Below are 13,133 nucleotides of genomic sequence, written 5' to 3' on the forward strand. Positions count from 1 at the left end.
TAATGATTCGCATTCCTATGAGAGCGGAATGGCACCCATTGGAGCCCTCCTCTAGGCGTCATGCACATGTTACCTCAAGGCACTGGACGACGGAGAGTTATATGCTCCGTTTAGAAAGCAGTACCGCACCATTGTTTACTGCGGTCGTTCTAGCGGCGCCGTCCGCCGAGTAATGTCACGTGGTCAAAACGGGTTCCTCTGCGTTGCGGAGAAGCGAACATTTTGCAGGTGACACCGACACACCGCAGAACCTGGCCGTCAGGCGCAATTCACACTGGCACTGCTATTTTTCTTCCCGCTTTTTTTTTTTCTCCACGCTCATCATCAGCAAGAAAAGAAAATACTTTTCTGAAACATTCGCTGTGGTACATTGCGTAATCAATATCCTACGATGCACTGACAGTTTTTGCGGCAAGATGGCATGCTGCAAGCTCAAGTGTCACAAACGCGACGCAAATAGCAAAGCGTATTTAACGGCGCTGTAGATGATTACTCGCGCCCTAAACTTCCTCGCTGACTCTAATCGCTATCGCCAGGTATACGTCACTTCTCACTGCGCGTGTGAGACATTAAATGAAGACAAACTCACATTACGTTGTAAAATGGAAAACTTGTATTCTTATACAAAGCAGAGAAAGGCACGATACATTCAACGTTCGGACACGCGTCCGCTCTCTAGTAGGTCTTTTGAGCGTCGTAAACACGCAGGCTGCAGGCACGCAGTCCGTCCCCTCCTCCCGACGTAACAGTACACCACCCCCACAAGCACAACACTCGCGGAACGACGCACTGCTCCTCTTCAGTCAACACCGCCGTCAAAGGCGCCCCGCCGAGGCCATGCCGGTGGAGGTGGCGCGGTCTGAGACCCTCGATGTCGGCAGACGAGGAGTTATGGCTCTTTCCTGGAAAGCGTCGACTGTGCACGTCACGCTCAACTAGCACGGATAGAAACAAAATAAAAATACAACAGCGCGTTGTTGAAAATGACGGCTTGGGCCGCGCGCGCAGTCTTTGCGGCGGGAGGGTGCGCGGAGGCCTTCGGAATTCTTAACATCCTCCCCCGCAATGAGCACACGCTCATTCTCGTCCGTCTTTGTCCTTGCTGGCTGTCTAATCGTTCAGCTCAAGCGGGTACAAGGCTTGTACCGGTCGTCGAAGCTCCCTCTTGTTTGGTAGAAGCACTTGGCATGCGCGTGTTCGGCCGTCTCTTCCCGGGAAGGTTTTTAGAACCCGGCACAGCTTCCACATCTGCCGAGGGGCTCTGTCCTCCCCGAGCAGAACTATGTCTCCCTCATGGATGCTTCTTCCTGTTCCTGGTTTTGTTACATGCGCAGAACGCAATTGCAGAAGATATTCGAGTCTCCAACGCCGCCAGAATGAATCGACAAGGGCGCTACGCTGCCTCCATCTTCGGCCCTGGGTACCTGCTGTTGATTCCAACCCCGTGGTCTCTCGCAGAGGAGGCAAGCTTGTTAATTTGCGGCCGACCAGGAAATGGGCAGGCGTCAAGGGCATAAGCTCCCCCGCGTCCGAAGAGATGAAGGTCAAAGGACGAGAATTAACCACAGCCTCTGCCTGCGTTAGAACTGTGGAGAGGCTGTCGTAATCAAGGCAGCTTTTTCCGAGCACTCGGCGAAGGGTGCCCTTGACGGTTCTCACCATTCTTTCCCAAAAGCCACCCCACCATGCCGCTCTCTCGACAATGAATTTCCAACTGATATTATGCCCACTGAAGAAAGAACGGACCTCGCATCCCTTTATGGCTTGGAACATTTGGTTCAAGTCCCTTGAAGCTCGTTTAAATGTCAGAGCGTTGTCGGATAGCACAACCTTGCAGATTCCTCTCCTCGATACAAATCTCTTGAACGCCATCAGAAATGACTTTGATGAAAGGTCTCTAACAAGCTCGAGGTGCACGGCCCTTGTCGTCGCGCAAGTGAACAAAGCAATATAAGCTTTGTGTTCGGACCCGCTTTCTTTGTAGAATATTGGCCCCGCAAAGTCGATACCGGTTGTTTCGAAAGGGCCAGCTTGGGTTACTCTGCAGGCAGGAAGCGGGGCGGTAGGCTCTTCTGCGGCACGGCAGCTTTGCTTCTGACAGGGAAGACAACGTCGAATGACGGATTTGATTGTTTGTCTTCCTCGAATGATCCAATAGCGTTCTCGAAGAGAGGATAACGTGTCCGGCACTCCAGCATGCAGTAGGCGTTTGTGCTCCCAGGAAATCAGCAGGCGCGTGAAAGGATGAGACGGTGACAATATCACAGGATGCTTCGCTTCTTCTTCTTCTGTACTGTACTGTAGCCGCCCACCAACTCTCATTATACCATCACTGTCCAAGAACGGATTTAATGCCATCACTGGTGATGTCCGATCGAGAAGCCTAGAATCGCGCAGTGCGCAAACATCGTTTCCGAACGTTTCTGATTGGCAGGTTTTCTGCCAAAGCTTTTCCGCGTCGGCTATTTCCTCAGCAGTGAGCTCTCCCGTCAACCTCGACCGACATCGACTGTTGTGAATGAAACGCCTGACCCACGCTGTTACGCGGAGCACTCTCGTCAAGGAGCTATAATTTTCTAAATTAATCAGTGGCTTCGGGCATGTTAGTGCGACAGAGCTAAACACTTGGACCGCTCGCTCTTCTTCCATGCAAAGCCGGCTCGTACCGAGATCGGACTCTGAGACTGTAGTGTCTAGTTCTACTTTCTCTAGCCACTCGGGGCCTGTCCACCAGTCCTTGCGTCCGACCAGCTCAGAAGGCAATATCCCACGGGTCAGCAAATCTGCGGGGTTCTCTTTGCCTGGGCAGTGTTTCCATGCTGCTGGATCTGTCAGTGTTTGAATTTCTTGAACGCGATTGGAAACGAAGGGTTTCCACCTCTGAGCGCAGCTCTTGATCCAACTGAGAGCGACGGTTGAATCAGTCCAACAGTGCACGGAAATGTTCTCAACGTTAAGTTGTTTCGTCAGGTAGCTCGCGAGTCGTGCGCCAATCAACGCTCCCATCAGTTCTAGCCGCGGTAATGACAGCCGCTTAAGTGGAGCGACTCTTGCCTTTGCCATCAACAGCACTACGGTGACCTCACCCTCCTGACTTCGCGCTTTGATGTAAGCTACTGCACCATATGCCATCGGGCTCGCGTCGGAAAATATGTGCAGCTCCGGTTTCGTCTCGGCACGTTTCAGGTCGCGAGCTAATGTCCTTGGAATGGTTATCTTCCGAAGCTGAGGAAGCTGCCGGCACCATTTGTCCCATCACTCTTGCACATCTGGGGGAATAATTTCGTCCCATGCTGTACCCCGCACCCAGAGGCTTTGAAACATTATCTTTGCGGTAATCGTAGTGGGCGCAAGGAAACCAAATGGGTCGAAAATGCGTGCTGAGGTCTGTAACAGAAATCGCTTTGTGTCCTGCCTACTTGCCAAAAATGCAATCAGGGCGGACATCTCAAACACGAACTCATCTGTCGCAGGCCTCCATTCCACACCGAGAATCTTTGTGGGGCCCAACTCCGGTATAGCCGTTTGGGCTGTCTCAATCTTAGTAAGCGATGCCATTACGTCTTGATTATTCGATCGCCATTTCCTGAGGTTCATGCCTCCCATCTCGAGTATAGCCTGCGCTTCCTTGCATATCTGCTCTGCCTCTTCTACACTGTCAGCACCAGTCACAAAGTCGTCGACATACAGGTTGTCACTTAGGAGCTTAGCGGTGCGGGAAAAGTTCTCCTCGACACCTTTCAGATGATGACGCAAGGTAGCCGCGAGGAGAAACGGGCTGCACGTAGCGCCGAATGGCACCCTTGTCATCCGGTATTCTTTGATTGGGGGTAGTAATTCGCCTTGCTTTGGTGTACTTTGATACCACAGAAAGCGGAGAGCGTCACGCTCCTTCTCAGCCAGCTCTATTTGGAGGAAAGCCTTTTCTATGTCAGACATTATGGCCACATTGTGCACTCGAAATCGAATCAGGATGTCTGACAAACTTGGATTTAGGTTGGGTCCTGCGTAGAGAACGTCGTTCAATGATAGCTTCCCTGCTGCTTTGGAGGACGCATCAAATACGACCCTCAACTTGGTTGTTTCGCTACCTGGCCGGACAACGCCTCGGTGCGGCATGTAATAAATGGGCCCCTGCGGGGACTCACCCAGTTCTGGGGCTTCCTCAGCGTGTCCGGCATCAAGGTAGTTCCGGACTGCCTGATCATAGCTGCGGATCATTTCGTCATTTCGCAGTAGTTTCGCCGTGAGTGAGTGAAGCCTGTGGGATGCTGTCCTCTTGTTGTCTGTCAGCTGTGATGCGTTCTCTTTCCATGGAAGCCTCACTTCGTAACGACCGTTCTTGTGGACGATGGTGTCCTCAAATGCCCTAAGAACGTCGTCGTTTTCGGTGGTCAGCGGTGCGTCATCGACGATCCCAAGGTGTTCCAGTTCCCAGAATGACCTAAGTTGACGAGAAACGTCATCTGGTTCTGTGTTCACGCTGACTCGCATCACGCCGACGCTCGTTAGGCACGCTGCGGCAGACGATGTGGTGTCTGTGCCCTGCAGTGCCCATCCAAACGCAGTTTCCACGGCCACGAGCTTCTCAGTGAGTCGCTTGACACTTCCTGTCGTGATGTCCCAGTAGTGATCTGCCCCAACAAGCAGCTCAACTCCAACTCCAGGATGGTAGCCACCAGGTACTGTGTCAGCAAGCTCGAGGCCTTGTTCCTGCGCGATGTTGGCAATGCGGTCGTCCGGTGGTGGCAGCAGGTCTCCGCTGATCTCGGGCATCTCCAGCGCTTCGATGCGGACTCTGGTGTTGTCGCGCCAGTTTCTTAGCCAGCATTCCACCCGACGACAACTTCTTTCCTCTAATGGCCTCTGGCTTCCGAAGGCATAAATGGTCAGCCTCTCCTCTCCTATGACGCGGAGCTTTAGACTGCGGGAAACCTCCTCTTGTATGAACGTTCTTTGGCTGCCCCCGTCGAGAAGCATTCGCACCAAAGCACTCTTATTTTGTCCTTCCGCAAGCGCTCGTGCCGTCTGTAGAAGTACACGTGCCCTTCCTCGGTTTCGTTCCACCTGTAGCGATGACTGGACTGTAGTACTTGTTGGTGCAGCACCTTCGCCTGAGGGAGGCGGCGTTACTCTTTGGTTGAGCTCGCAGACACCCGTTGCGTGCCGTCCTGAGCACTTCGCGCACTTGAGCCACATCGATGTTCTGCACAAGGCGGCACGGTGATTTCTTTTTGCGCACTTGTAACAGCGCCTCTCCTTTGACATCACCGCCCTTTTCTGGTCTATGGGAATGGGGTTGATACATTCCGCCGCGGTATGTCCTTCTTCATCACAAAAGGCGCAATGCACCTCGCTTCCAGTCACTGTTAGAGCAGACGCCGACGGTGTTTGATGACGATCTCTTGTGAGTGGAGCTTTCTGTTTTACAGCGGCGTCAGGCACCGGTCGTACTGCACGTTGTACTCTCTCTCTGCTCTCTACCTCCGCCTTCAGGAAATTTAGGAAATCCTGAAGGTCGCCTTCAGGAACGGCTTCCGATGTTGTCTTTCTCCTGTAGTACTCGAGGCAAAGCTCACTCGGGATGCTCTTCCGAAGGATCGTCAACAAAAGCACGCCGTATGTGCTCGAGGCCACACCCAATGCCTCGAGACTGCGGACACCCGTCTGGAGTTCATCGTAAAGAGTACGCAGTCTCTCGGTGTCGTGTAGATTGTGCACCGGGCGGACCGCAAGCAACCGCGCCATGTGCTCCTCAATGATGACCTCGTCCCTGCCGAATCTTTCGACCAATGTCTTCACAGCAATGTCATAATTTCGATCACTGAGTGGCAGTCCATCGATAGCGGCCGCGGCCTTTCCGGTTAGATAGCTAGTCAGATACTGGAACTTGTCGATGGTGTGAAGAGCTGGATTTTTGTGAATCGTCGACTCGAACTGGTTCCAGAATCTAGTCCACGAGCGTAGATCTCCATTGAACTTGGCGATCTCCAGCTTCGGAAGCCTGGTTGTTAATGACGGCAGCTGGAGAGTCGTCGCTACTGTGCTCTGAACAGCACCAGAATGTACTGCTTGTTCCGAATCGTTCGTTCCTGATGAAGTGCTTGATCTTGTTTCACTCAAGGATTCGTTTTTTATGGCTCTTTTGAGTTTCGTCTTCATAGTGGTGATTTTCTTATTGTAGTCAATGCATTCGGTCAGCGCGGCATCGAGTTCCTGCAGCTCAATGTTCTTCTCGATGGCGTCGTTTACTGCCTTTAGCTCATTTGCTTGCTCTACAAGGTTTTCCAAATGTTCTTCAAGCTCACCGATCGCTGTTGCTGGCGCTTGCAGCTCCTCGCTGCTCTCTGCGATGATGGCGTCGATGGCTTGTCGAAGGGTGGCTTGCTTCTTCTGCAGTCGTTCCATGGCGCTTTCGAGGTCAGCAGGCGAAGTAATCCCGGGTTTCGGCACCAGAAAATGTAGATGATTACTCGCGCCCTAAACTTCCTCGCTGACTCTAATCGCTATCGCCAGGTATACGTCACTTCTCACTGCGCGTGTGAGACATTAAATGAAGACAAACTCACATTACGTTGTAAAATGGAAAACTTGTATTCTTATACAAAGCAGAGAAAGGCACGATACATTCAACGTTCGGACACGCGTCCGCTCTCTAGTAGGTCTTTTGAGCGTCGTAAACACGCAGGCTGCAGGCACGCAGTCCGTCCCCTCCTCCCGACGTAACAGCACACCACCCCCACAAGCACAACACTCGCGGAACGACGCACTGCTCCTCTTCAGTCAACACCGCCGTCAAAGGCGCCCCGCCGAGGCCATGCCGGTGGAGGTGGCGCGGTCTGAGACCCTCGATGTCGGCAGACGAGGAGTTATGGCTCTTTCCTGGAAAGCGTCGACTGTGCACGTCACGCTCAACTAGCACGGATAGAAACAAAATAAAAATACAACAGCGCGTTGTTGAAAATGACGGCTTGGGCCGCGCGCGCAGTCTTTGCGGCGGGAGGGTGCGCGGAGGCCTTCGGAATTCTTAACAGGCGCATCAAGCGAAAGCCAATGGCAGCCGCGTATTGCCTGCAACAGGCCGGATCCGAACAGAATATACAGCAACAGCTGCGCTATGTCGCTGCGGAGCTCCTAAGCTGAGTATCACATACAGCAGGTGTTGGGACATAAACAAAGGTTTTACGCTCAATAAGCAATAAAAAAAGTGGGTTGTTTCGATCTGAGCGGGGCGTTGCAGAAGTTGCGCAGTTCGATCTATACGTGCAAGTATCATCGGTTTCCGCGTGTGTCAATTACACGACCGCCACAGTGCGAACATATTGATTTGTGAAGCGTTACACGTGACAAGGTATCCATACGCTCCGAACAACTGAGTGGTACAGGGCAACGCAAACAGTGCGCGAGCGCGTGAAAGCGCGCTTAAGCGCGGGAGGTGAAAAGAGCCGTTTCTTGTGTATGCACGTTCACGTCCTTGAGCTGCCGCACGCCATGTCAGCGATTGAGAATTATGGACACCTTCTAAAAGCTTATAAAAGCGCAGAAGTCCTTCAATGTGAGTATTCGTGCATGGCCACCAATAGGAGTCTCTCAGATGAGCTTCGGTGCGGCTAATGCCTGGTTGTGATTCGTGGGCCAGATCCGTAAGACGGCGTGTCATAGTCGTACGCACGACAGTCCTGTCACCTCGGCACAGAATACCACTTACAGCCGTCGAGGACGCTTCGAATACAAAATTGAAAGGTTAACAGATGTTGCCGCCGTGCGGAGGAGTATCATTTCGCCGCACGCTATATTTCCAGCAATCATTGATCTCTAAGAACCCTCTGCGTAAAAATAAGGCGCGTAAACATGAGATGAGCGTTCGACTTGCTTTGCCAGCCTTATTTTTAAAAACAAGTTTGGCAGCATACACTAACACTTGAAGGTTACAGCCTGGTGCACACTTGGTAATGCATTGTGTGTTACAACCGGGGACCGGGGACTTCTTGCAATGCGTAACAAGCAGCGGCAATGTGAGAGACACGCATTAGATTACCTTGATGTTCTCAGCCTAGTGCACTGTTCTTCCAGACCTGACGCTTTCTGCACCACATGTGGTGCTCATGACCTCCGGGATCGGCGCACCTTTGACCAAGCGACAATGCCATGTGACGTCAGAATGTCATGATAACGTCTCAAACTTATACGATCTGTGACTCTCAAGGCACGTTCACAACGAACGCGGAGCACGCAATTGTGGGCAAGCGGATTTTCAAAGCGGAGAGGCAGCGAGGCCGCGCGGCTGTTCAGACCGATCGCGTTGCCTTCTGCCCACTCCGTCGCGGGGGCGGAGCAGTCCACCAATCCTCGGCGGACGTGTCGCTATCTTGCGGCACTACGCAATACTGCGCGCGCGCTTCTCGGGCCCTGATTGGCTGCGGCCAAAGCGGACAACTTTTCCGCGCGAAGAAAATCGGTCCGGGAGCGATCCGGGCAAGCGGCTGCGGGTTTTCCGGTTTTGCGGATAATTCGCGTCCGCTTTCCGGATCCGCCTCTCCGCTTTCCGGATCGCCACTCGGTGTGAACGTGCCTTCACTGCTGTACTTTTCGAAGACAACTAAGCTGCGTGACCGTCTGTCTGTCAAGGCGCGGTGAACTGTGTTATGTGTGCGCGCGCATCACTTCTTTTTTAGGTCTGTAGCACTTTAGGGGCCCGGCTTGTCGTCCATCCAACGTCTCATGTTGCATGGTCACGCAGCGTTCAATACAGGCCTAAAACAAGGCTAGCAATGCTCAAAACCAGTTCAAAATAAACTAACAAGGTCTAAAATGATATCACCTACAGAAATAACCAAGAATTAATCGCAATAATTTACCTAAAATCGCGAAAGACTGTTCTAAAGCATACGGCTGATGCCCGCGCGCGCCGCGCAAGAAATGGCGCCACCGTTTAGCCAAGCGCGTGATAGCCGAAGGAATCACCGGGTTTCCCGTGCTGCGCACTTCCTCAGGTTGCACGGTAGCGGAGCTGCATTAAGCGCAGGATTTGGAACTACACCAAGGCCTGCACGGGAGTGACATTAGCGCAGGATTCAGTGTGGCATGTATAACTACACTAAGACCTACACTAGAACCACGTTAACACTACAATACCACTGAAAGTTTCCCCCTCCTTTCTTTCAGCCTTTCCTTTGTCCTTGTCACCTACCGAAATGTAGTGCAGAAGACCAGTGACAACCCGGTTGACCTCCCTGCCTTTCATTTGTACTCTCTCTCTCTCTCCCATACATGAATTGTGCAGGCACCGGTCTGTACCTGTCTCTGCGTCGACGGTCTCGCTTCCGGAGCAAAGATGAGACGTTCCTGGGAAGCCGGACGATCCACACCCTTCCGCTGGCCCTGTCTATGGTGGCGTCCAACGTGTCCGCGTCCGGTCTCATCGCGTTCACCGCGCATTACTACGTGTACGGCTTCCACACGCTCTGGGCCATACCGGTCTTTGTGCCGGCCGTGATGATGGTCGCCTATCTCTTCCTGCCCGTCCTGTATGAGCTCAAGGTCACGTCGGTCTTCGAGGTGACATACCTCCGGTACCTTCTCATGTGACGATGTTGTTGTAAGCGAAATGAACGGGCGAATAATGATGCGATCCGTCACACGACCAGTCATACCAAAAGCTCGATACAAGCAAGTTGTCAGCCTCTTCCATCAGGTCACAATAACATGTGTCAGACGGGTCATGCCAAACGTGCCTCGCTTTAAGCCCCTCTTCGCTTCAAACGTTTTCCTGTGACGGACAAACAGAACCGGTGGGGAGATACAGTACAGAATACGCAGGAAAAGCGTTCTAAGGAACAGGAGAAAGCGTTCTGTTTATCTGAATTCCCTGTTGAAACGAATGATGCTAAAATGAAGATTACTGGTTGTACTTTAAAAAAGAAACATCAACTGTTGGAATTTTGGTACGGCAAACGAACCGACGTCGCCGTACATATATTTCAGGGTTCGCCTCACAGTGGGCGGTGGTGGAAATGCAGCCTACCGCTCCGCTTACAGCCCACCGCTCTAGTTTACCGCCCATCGCTTTCGACAGACCGCCTACCGTTACATGGAATGTTATCTCTTGTGCGTAAACCAGTTAGAGACGGGGCGTGCCAACACGGACACAAGAGAGAAGTCAAGACACCACAAACGCCGTGACTGTTCTCTTGTGTCCGTGTTTGTATGCCCTGTCTCTTTAACATGAATACTTACCAACTGGCTCAGCTCTCTGTTATTTTAAACGTAAACCAGTACCTCCCACGCAACATCTGCTGCCACCTCATTCAAAACGGAACAAGCCTCTGAAATGACGCACAAACGAGGGTAACGGTGTCTTTCCTTTTTCATTCATGTTAGCCGATGTACGCATTCGAATTCGGACCTCATTATCATTTACGTATGACAACGTTCACTCCAGGACACGAATGAGTCATTCATTCGCGCCCTAGTACAGAACACTAAGCCGCAGCACCGCAACCACGTGATGGATAGGAACTTCCCGATTGTTTATCTTCACCATCTGTTATGGTTGCCGGATTTTTAAGCTCTGCACGCTGGATAACGGCCCATGAAGTAGGTGGTAGCATCGGTTCACAGTTCAGTTTGGCGCATTAACGCCAGTACTCATTGTGAGATTCGTTCTGCCATAATATTTCTTTTCTTTCGGACAGTATAGCGCGATCGCTACATTTTTTTTCCGTGGCAAACATTAATTATCAGACTCAGTATATCCAAACAATCTTATCTTTTTTCGCCACAGTACCTTCGTATGCGCTACGGAAACGGCGTTGGAGTTGCATCGTCGGTGATCTACTTCGTCTTAAGCGTAAGTGCGTCTCCACCTATTTTTACGCAGAGCAAAAGCGAGAGAGTGTTGGGTGATCGCTGGGGAATTGAGAGAAGGAAGAAATGAAGAAAACGAAAGGGAGAAGGCAGGGAGGTTAAACAGAGGAATCCGAAGAGCGTGTGCACCTGTTGTCTCCGTCGCATCAATATGAATTTCGGGTGTACTGATTCTACGGTTCGGTTGTTAGACGTTCGCAACTGCACTCTAAGAAAAAAAAGAGTATGCGTGACTCTTTTCGGAGTGTTCTGACTTGCCACGTATAGGACTCTCTTTAAATAGTCACGGTGACTCTCTTGGTGGGTCAGGGTCGGCTCGCTCTAGGAGAGTCCCCTGACCCTCTAGGAAGAGTGGAAAGACTCTCGTCGGGCGGATCACGTTACCACTTATAGGGAGTCAGACGACTCTTGCCGGTAACGCTCCTAGGGGGGGTCAAGGGACCCACACCGAAGCATCAAGCGACTCCACAAGTATTTTAAGCTACTCATTTGATCCTTGCTCTACTTTTGCGCGACTACTATTGAATATAGTGGAGTATTCATTTTAAGCAAGTCCAATAATACTTGCCGTTCTTCCCAGCGACTGTAAAAAAAGAATGGTTCAGTTTTAGCATTATTTTAATAAAACTCGTCAAAACAACACATATTTTCCAGCAAAGTTATATAGAAAGCGCGAAAAGATGGTCTGTGATTTCCAATTAAGAAGTTTGGGTATTCCTCATTTACATGCTTCAATGAGTATAGCCAACTAAAATGTGTTACTGTGATGTACACAGTGTCATATGGTGCTAAATGAACAGCAGAAATCGCCATCATGTTTCCATATTTATTCCTTGTGATTAAGAATAAATCAAAAAGTGGTGACGGCTTGAGGCATCAGACTTGTGGCTTGCTAGGTTGTCGCTCCTGTCCAGCTTGAGCACCATGAAAAACGGTATCTGAAAAGCAGAACGTGATATTATGATGAGGAAATGAAATTGCAGTAAAGGTTTGCAAAACCTACACAATAAGTGGTTCACACAGACATAATAAAGGCTAACAACAAAACAACAAAGCACATCCTCCGGCAGCCAGGGGCATGCCGCGAGCGGTTATTGACCGCATGTTTTACAAACGTAACCCATCCTTAAATGCTCAGATAAACAGATGCGAGTACTAGGGCCCGAACGACACCCAGGGCGTGCGTACGCCGTCTACGTCGAGATCAGACATGTCATATTCTAGAATTAGCGCACATAACTCCGACAATCACGTACACTCACTCGATTCTGTTATAGCGCCCAACGTCATCGCAGTGTATGCAAACCACGAAAACAGCAAACAGAAACGAGGGAACAGAGTGCACGCCGGCGGCCGCAACAACGCGCGCCGTCGAAAGTCTAGAGCTTTTTCACTTTACCGGCGAGCCGTGTCCAACTTGAGTGACTACCGCGTACGGTATGGAAGCCACCGTACTATATCTGCACCTCAAACTACCGTCTTTAAGCCAACAAAAACCATTACATATAGTGCGTCTGAGCGTTCTGTACACAGGCTTTTTTTCTTCACGTTCCCACGCGTGGAAGCACGCTGCACACTCAAAGTCGATGGAAATGTTATTATGAAGTAGACTAAAGTGCATCTCAAAACGACATCTTGCATCTTCAGTAGTGCAGACACGACGTGCGATCAGCAAGAAATGACCCTCGATTATTGTTTGCATCGCTCACTTTATGGGAGCTTGTACAGCAACGCGCATAACGGTGGCAACTCGTTAACTGACAGCCTTAGTTGGGCATCCGCAACAGACCCGCGGATACAGGCTATCTGTTCGAAATGGCTAGCAGGTTCCGCAGAGCTGCTGCAGACGCCCAGCTAAAGCTGTATAATTAGTACCTACGAAAGCAGTACACTCACCGTTAATCGGCGCCCGTTGTCGTCCGCAGCTCCATGAATATTCCGCCCTCCAAGCGTCACTTTGTGCACGGAGCCGGCGTCAACACCACCGAAGACGCGCAACCAGCGCTCCGCGCAACCAACGCAACCACGCGTCGCATTCCAATAGACCAGGAGACTGAGACGACTGAGAGAGGAGAGCGGCGCGCCACCCCGGCGCCAACCCCGTCTGCGTCGCCGAGCAAGGCGCCACAACGGCGCCAAAGGGCGAGCGTGCGATATGTATGGCGTATACGGCGGCTCTTCCGTATACCGAAGCCAATCGAAATGCGCTTCAGGAGGGTCCAGTGACTCCTTCCCAAATGCGAACTCTTTTTCTCTGCCTGTACCTT

The 13,133-nt window shown here is 51.3% G+C and overlaps 2 protein-coding genes across 2 annotated transcripts in view; one reads left to right on the top strand and one right to left on the bottom strand.

Moving 5' to 3' along the window:
* Positions 1-3,255: 3,255 nt before the first annotated feature.
* On the bottom strand, positions 3,256-6,408 carry LOC125759922 (uncharacterized). The gene has a single exon (XM_049419413.1). The coding sequence runs from the start codon at positions 6,406-6,408 to the stop codon at positions 3,256-3,258; it is 3,153 nt and encodes a 1,050-aa protein (XP_049275370.1).
* Positions 6,409-9,270: 2,862 nt separating this feature from the next.
* LOC119405003 (sodium-coupled monocarboxylate transporter 2-like) overlaps positions 9,271-13,133 on the top strand; it is a 40,814-nt gene continuing 36,951 nt past the window's right edge. The window contains exons 1-2 of the mRNA XM_037671751.2: positions 9,271-9,558; positions 10,784-10,849. Coding sequence (XP_037527679.2) covers positions 9,271-9,558; positions 10,784-10,849 — 354 coding nt within the window. The remainder of the gene's footprint in view (positions 9,559-10,783; positions 10,850-13,133) is intronic.

This window comes from Rhipicephalus sanguineus, chromosome 9 (assembly GCF_013339695.2).
Source record: "Rhipicephalus sanguineus isolate Rsan-2018 chromosome 9, BIME_Rsan_1.4, whole genome shotgun sequence".
Taxonomy (NCBI): Eukaryota; Metazoa; Arthropoda; class Arachnida; order Ixodida; family Ixodidae; genus Rhipicephalus; species Rhipicephalus sanguineus.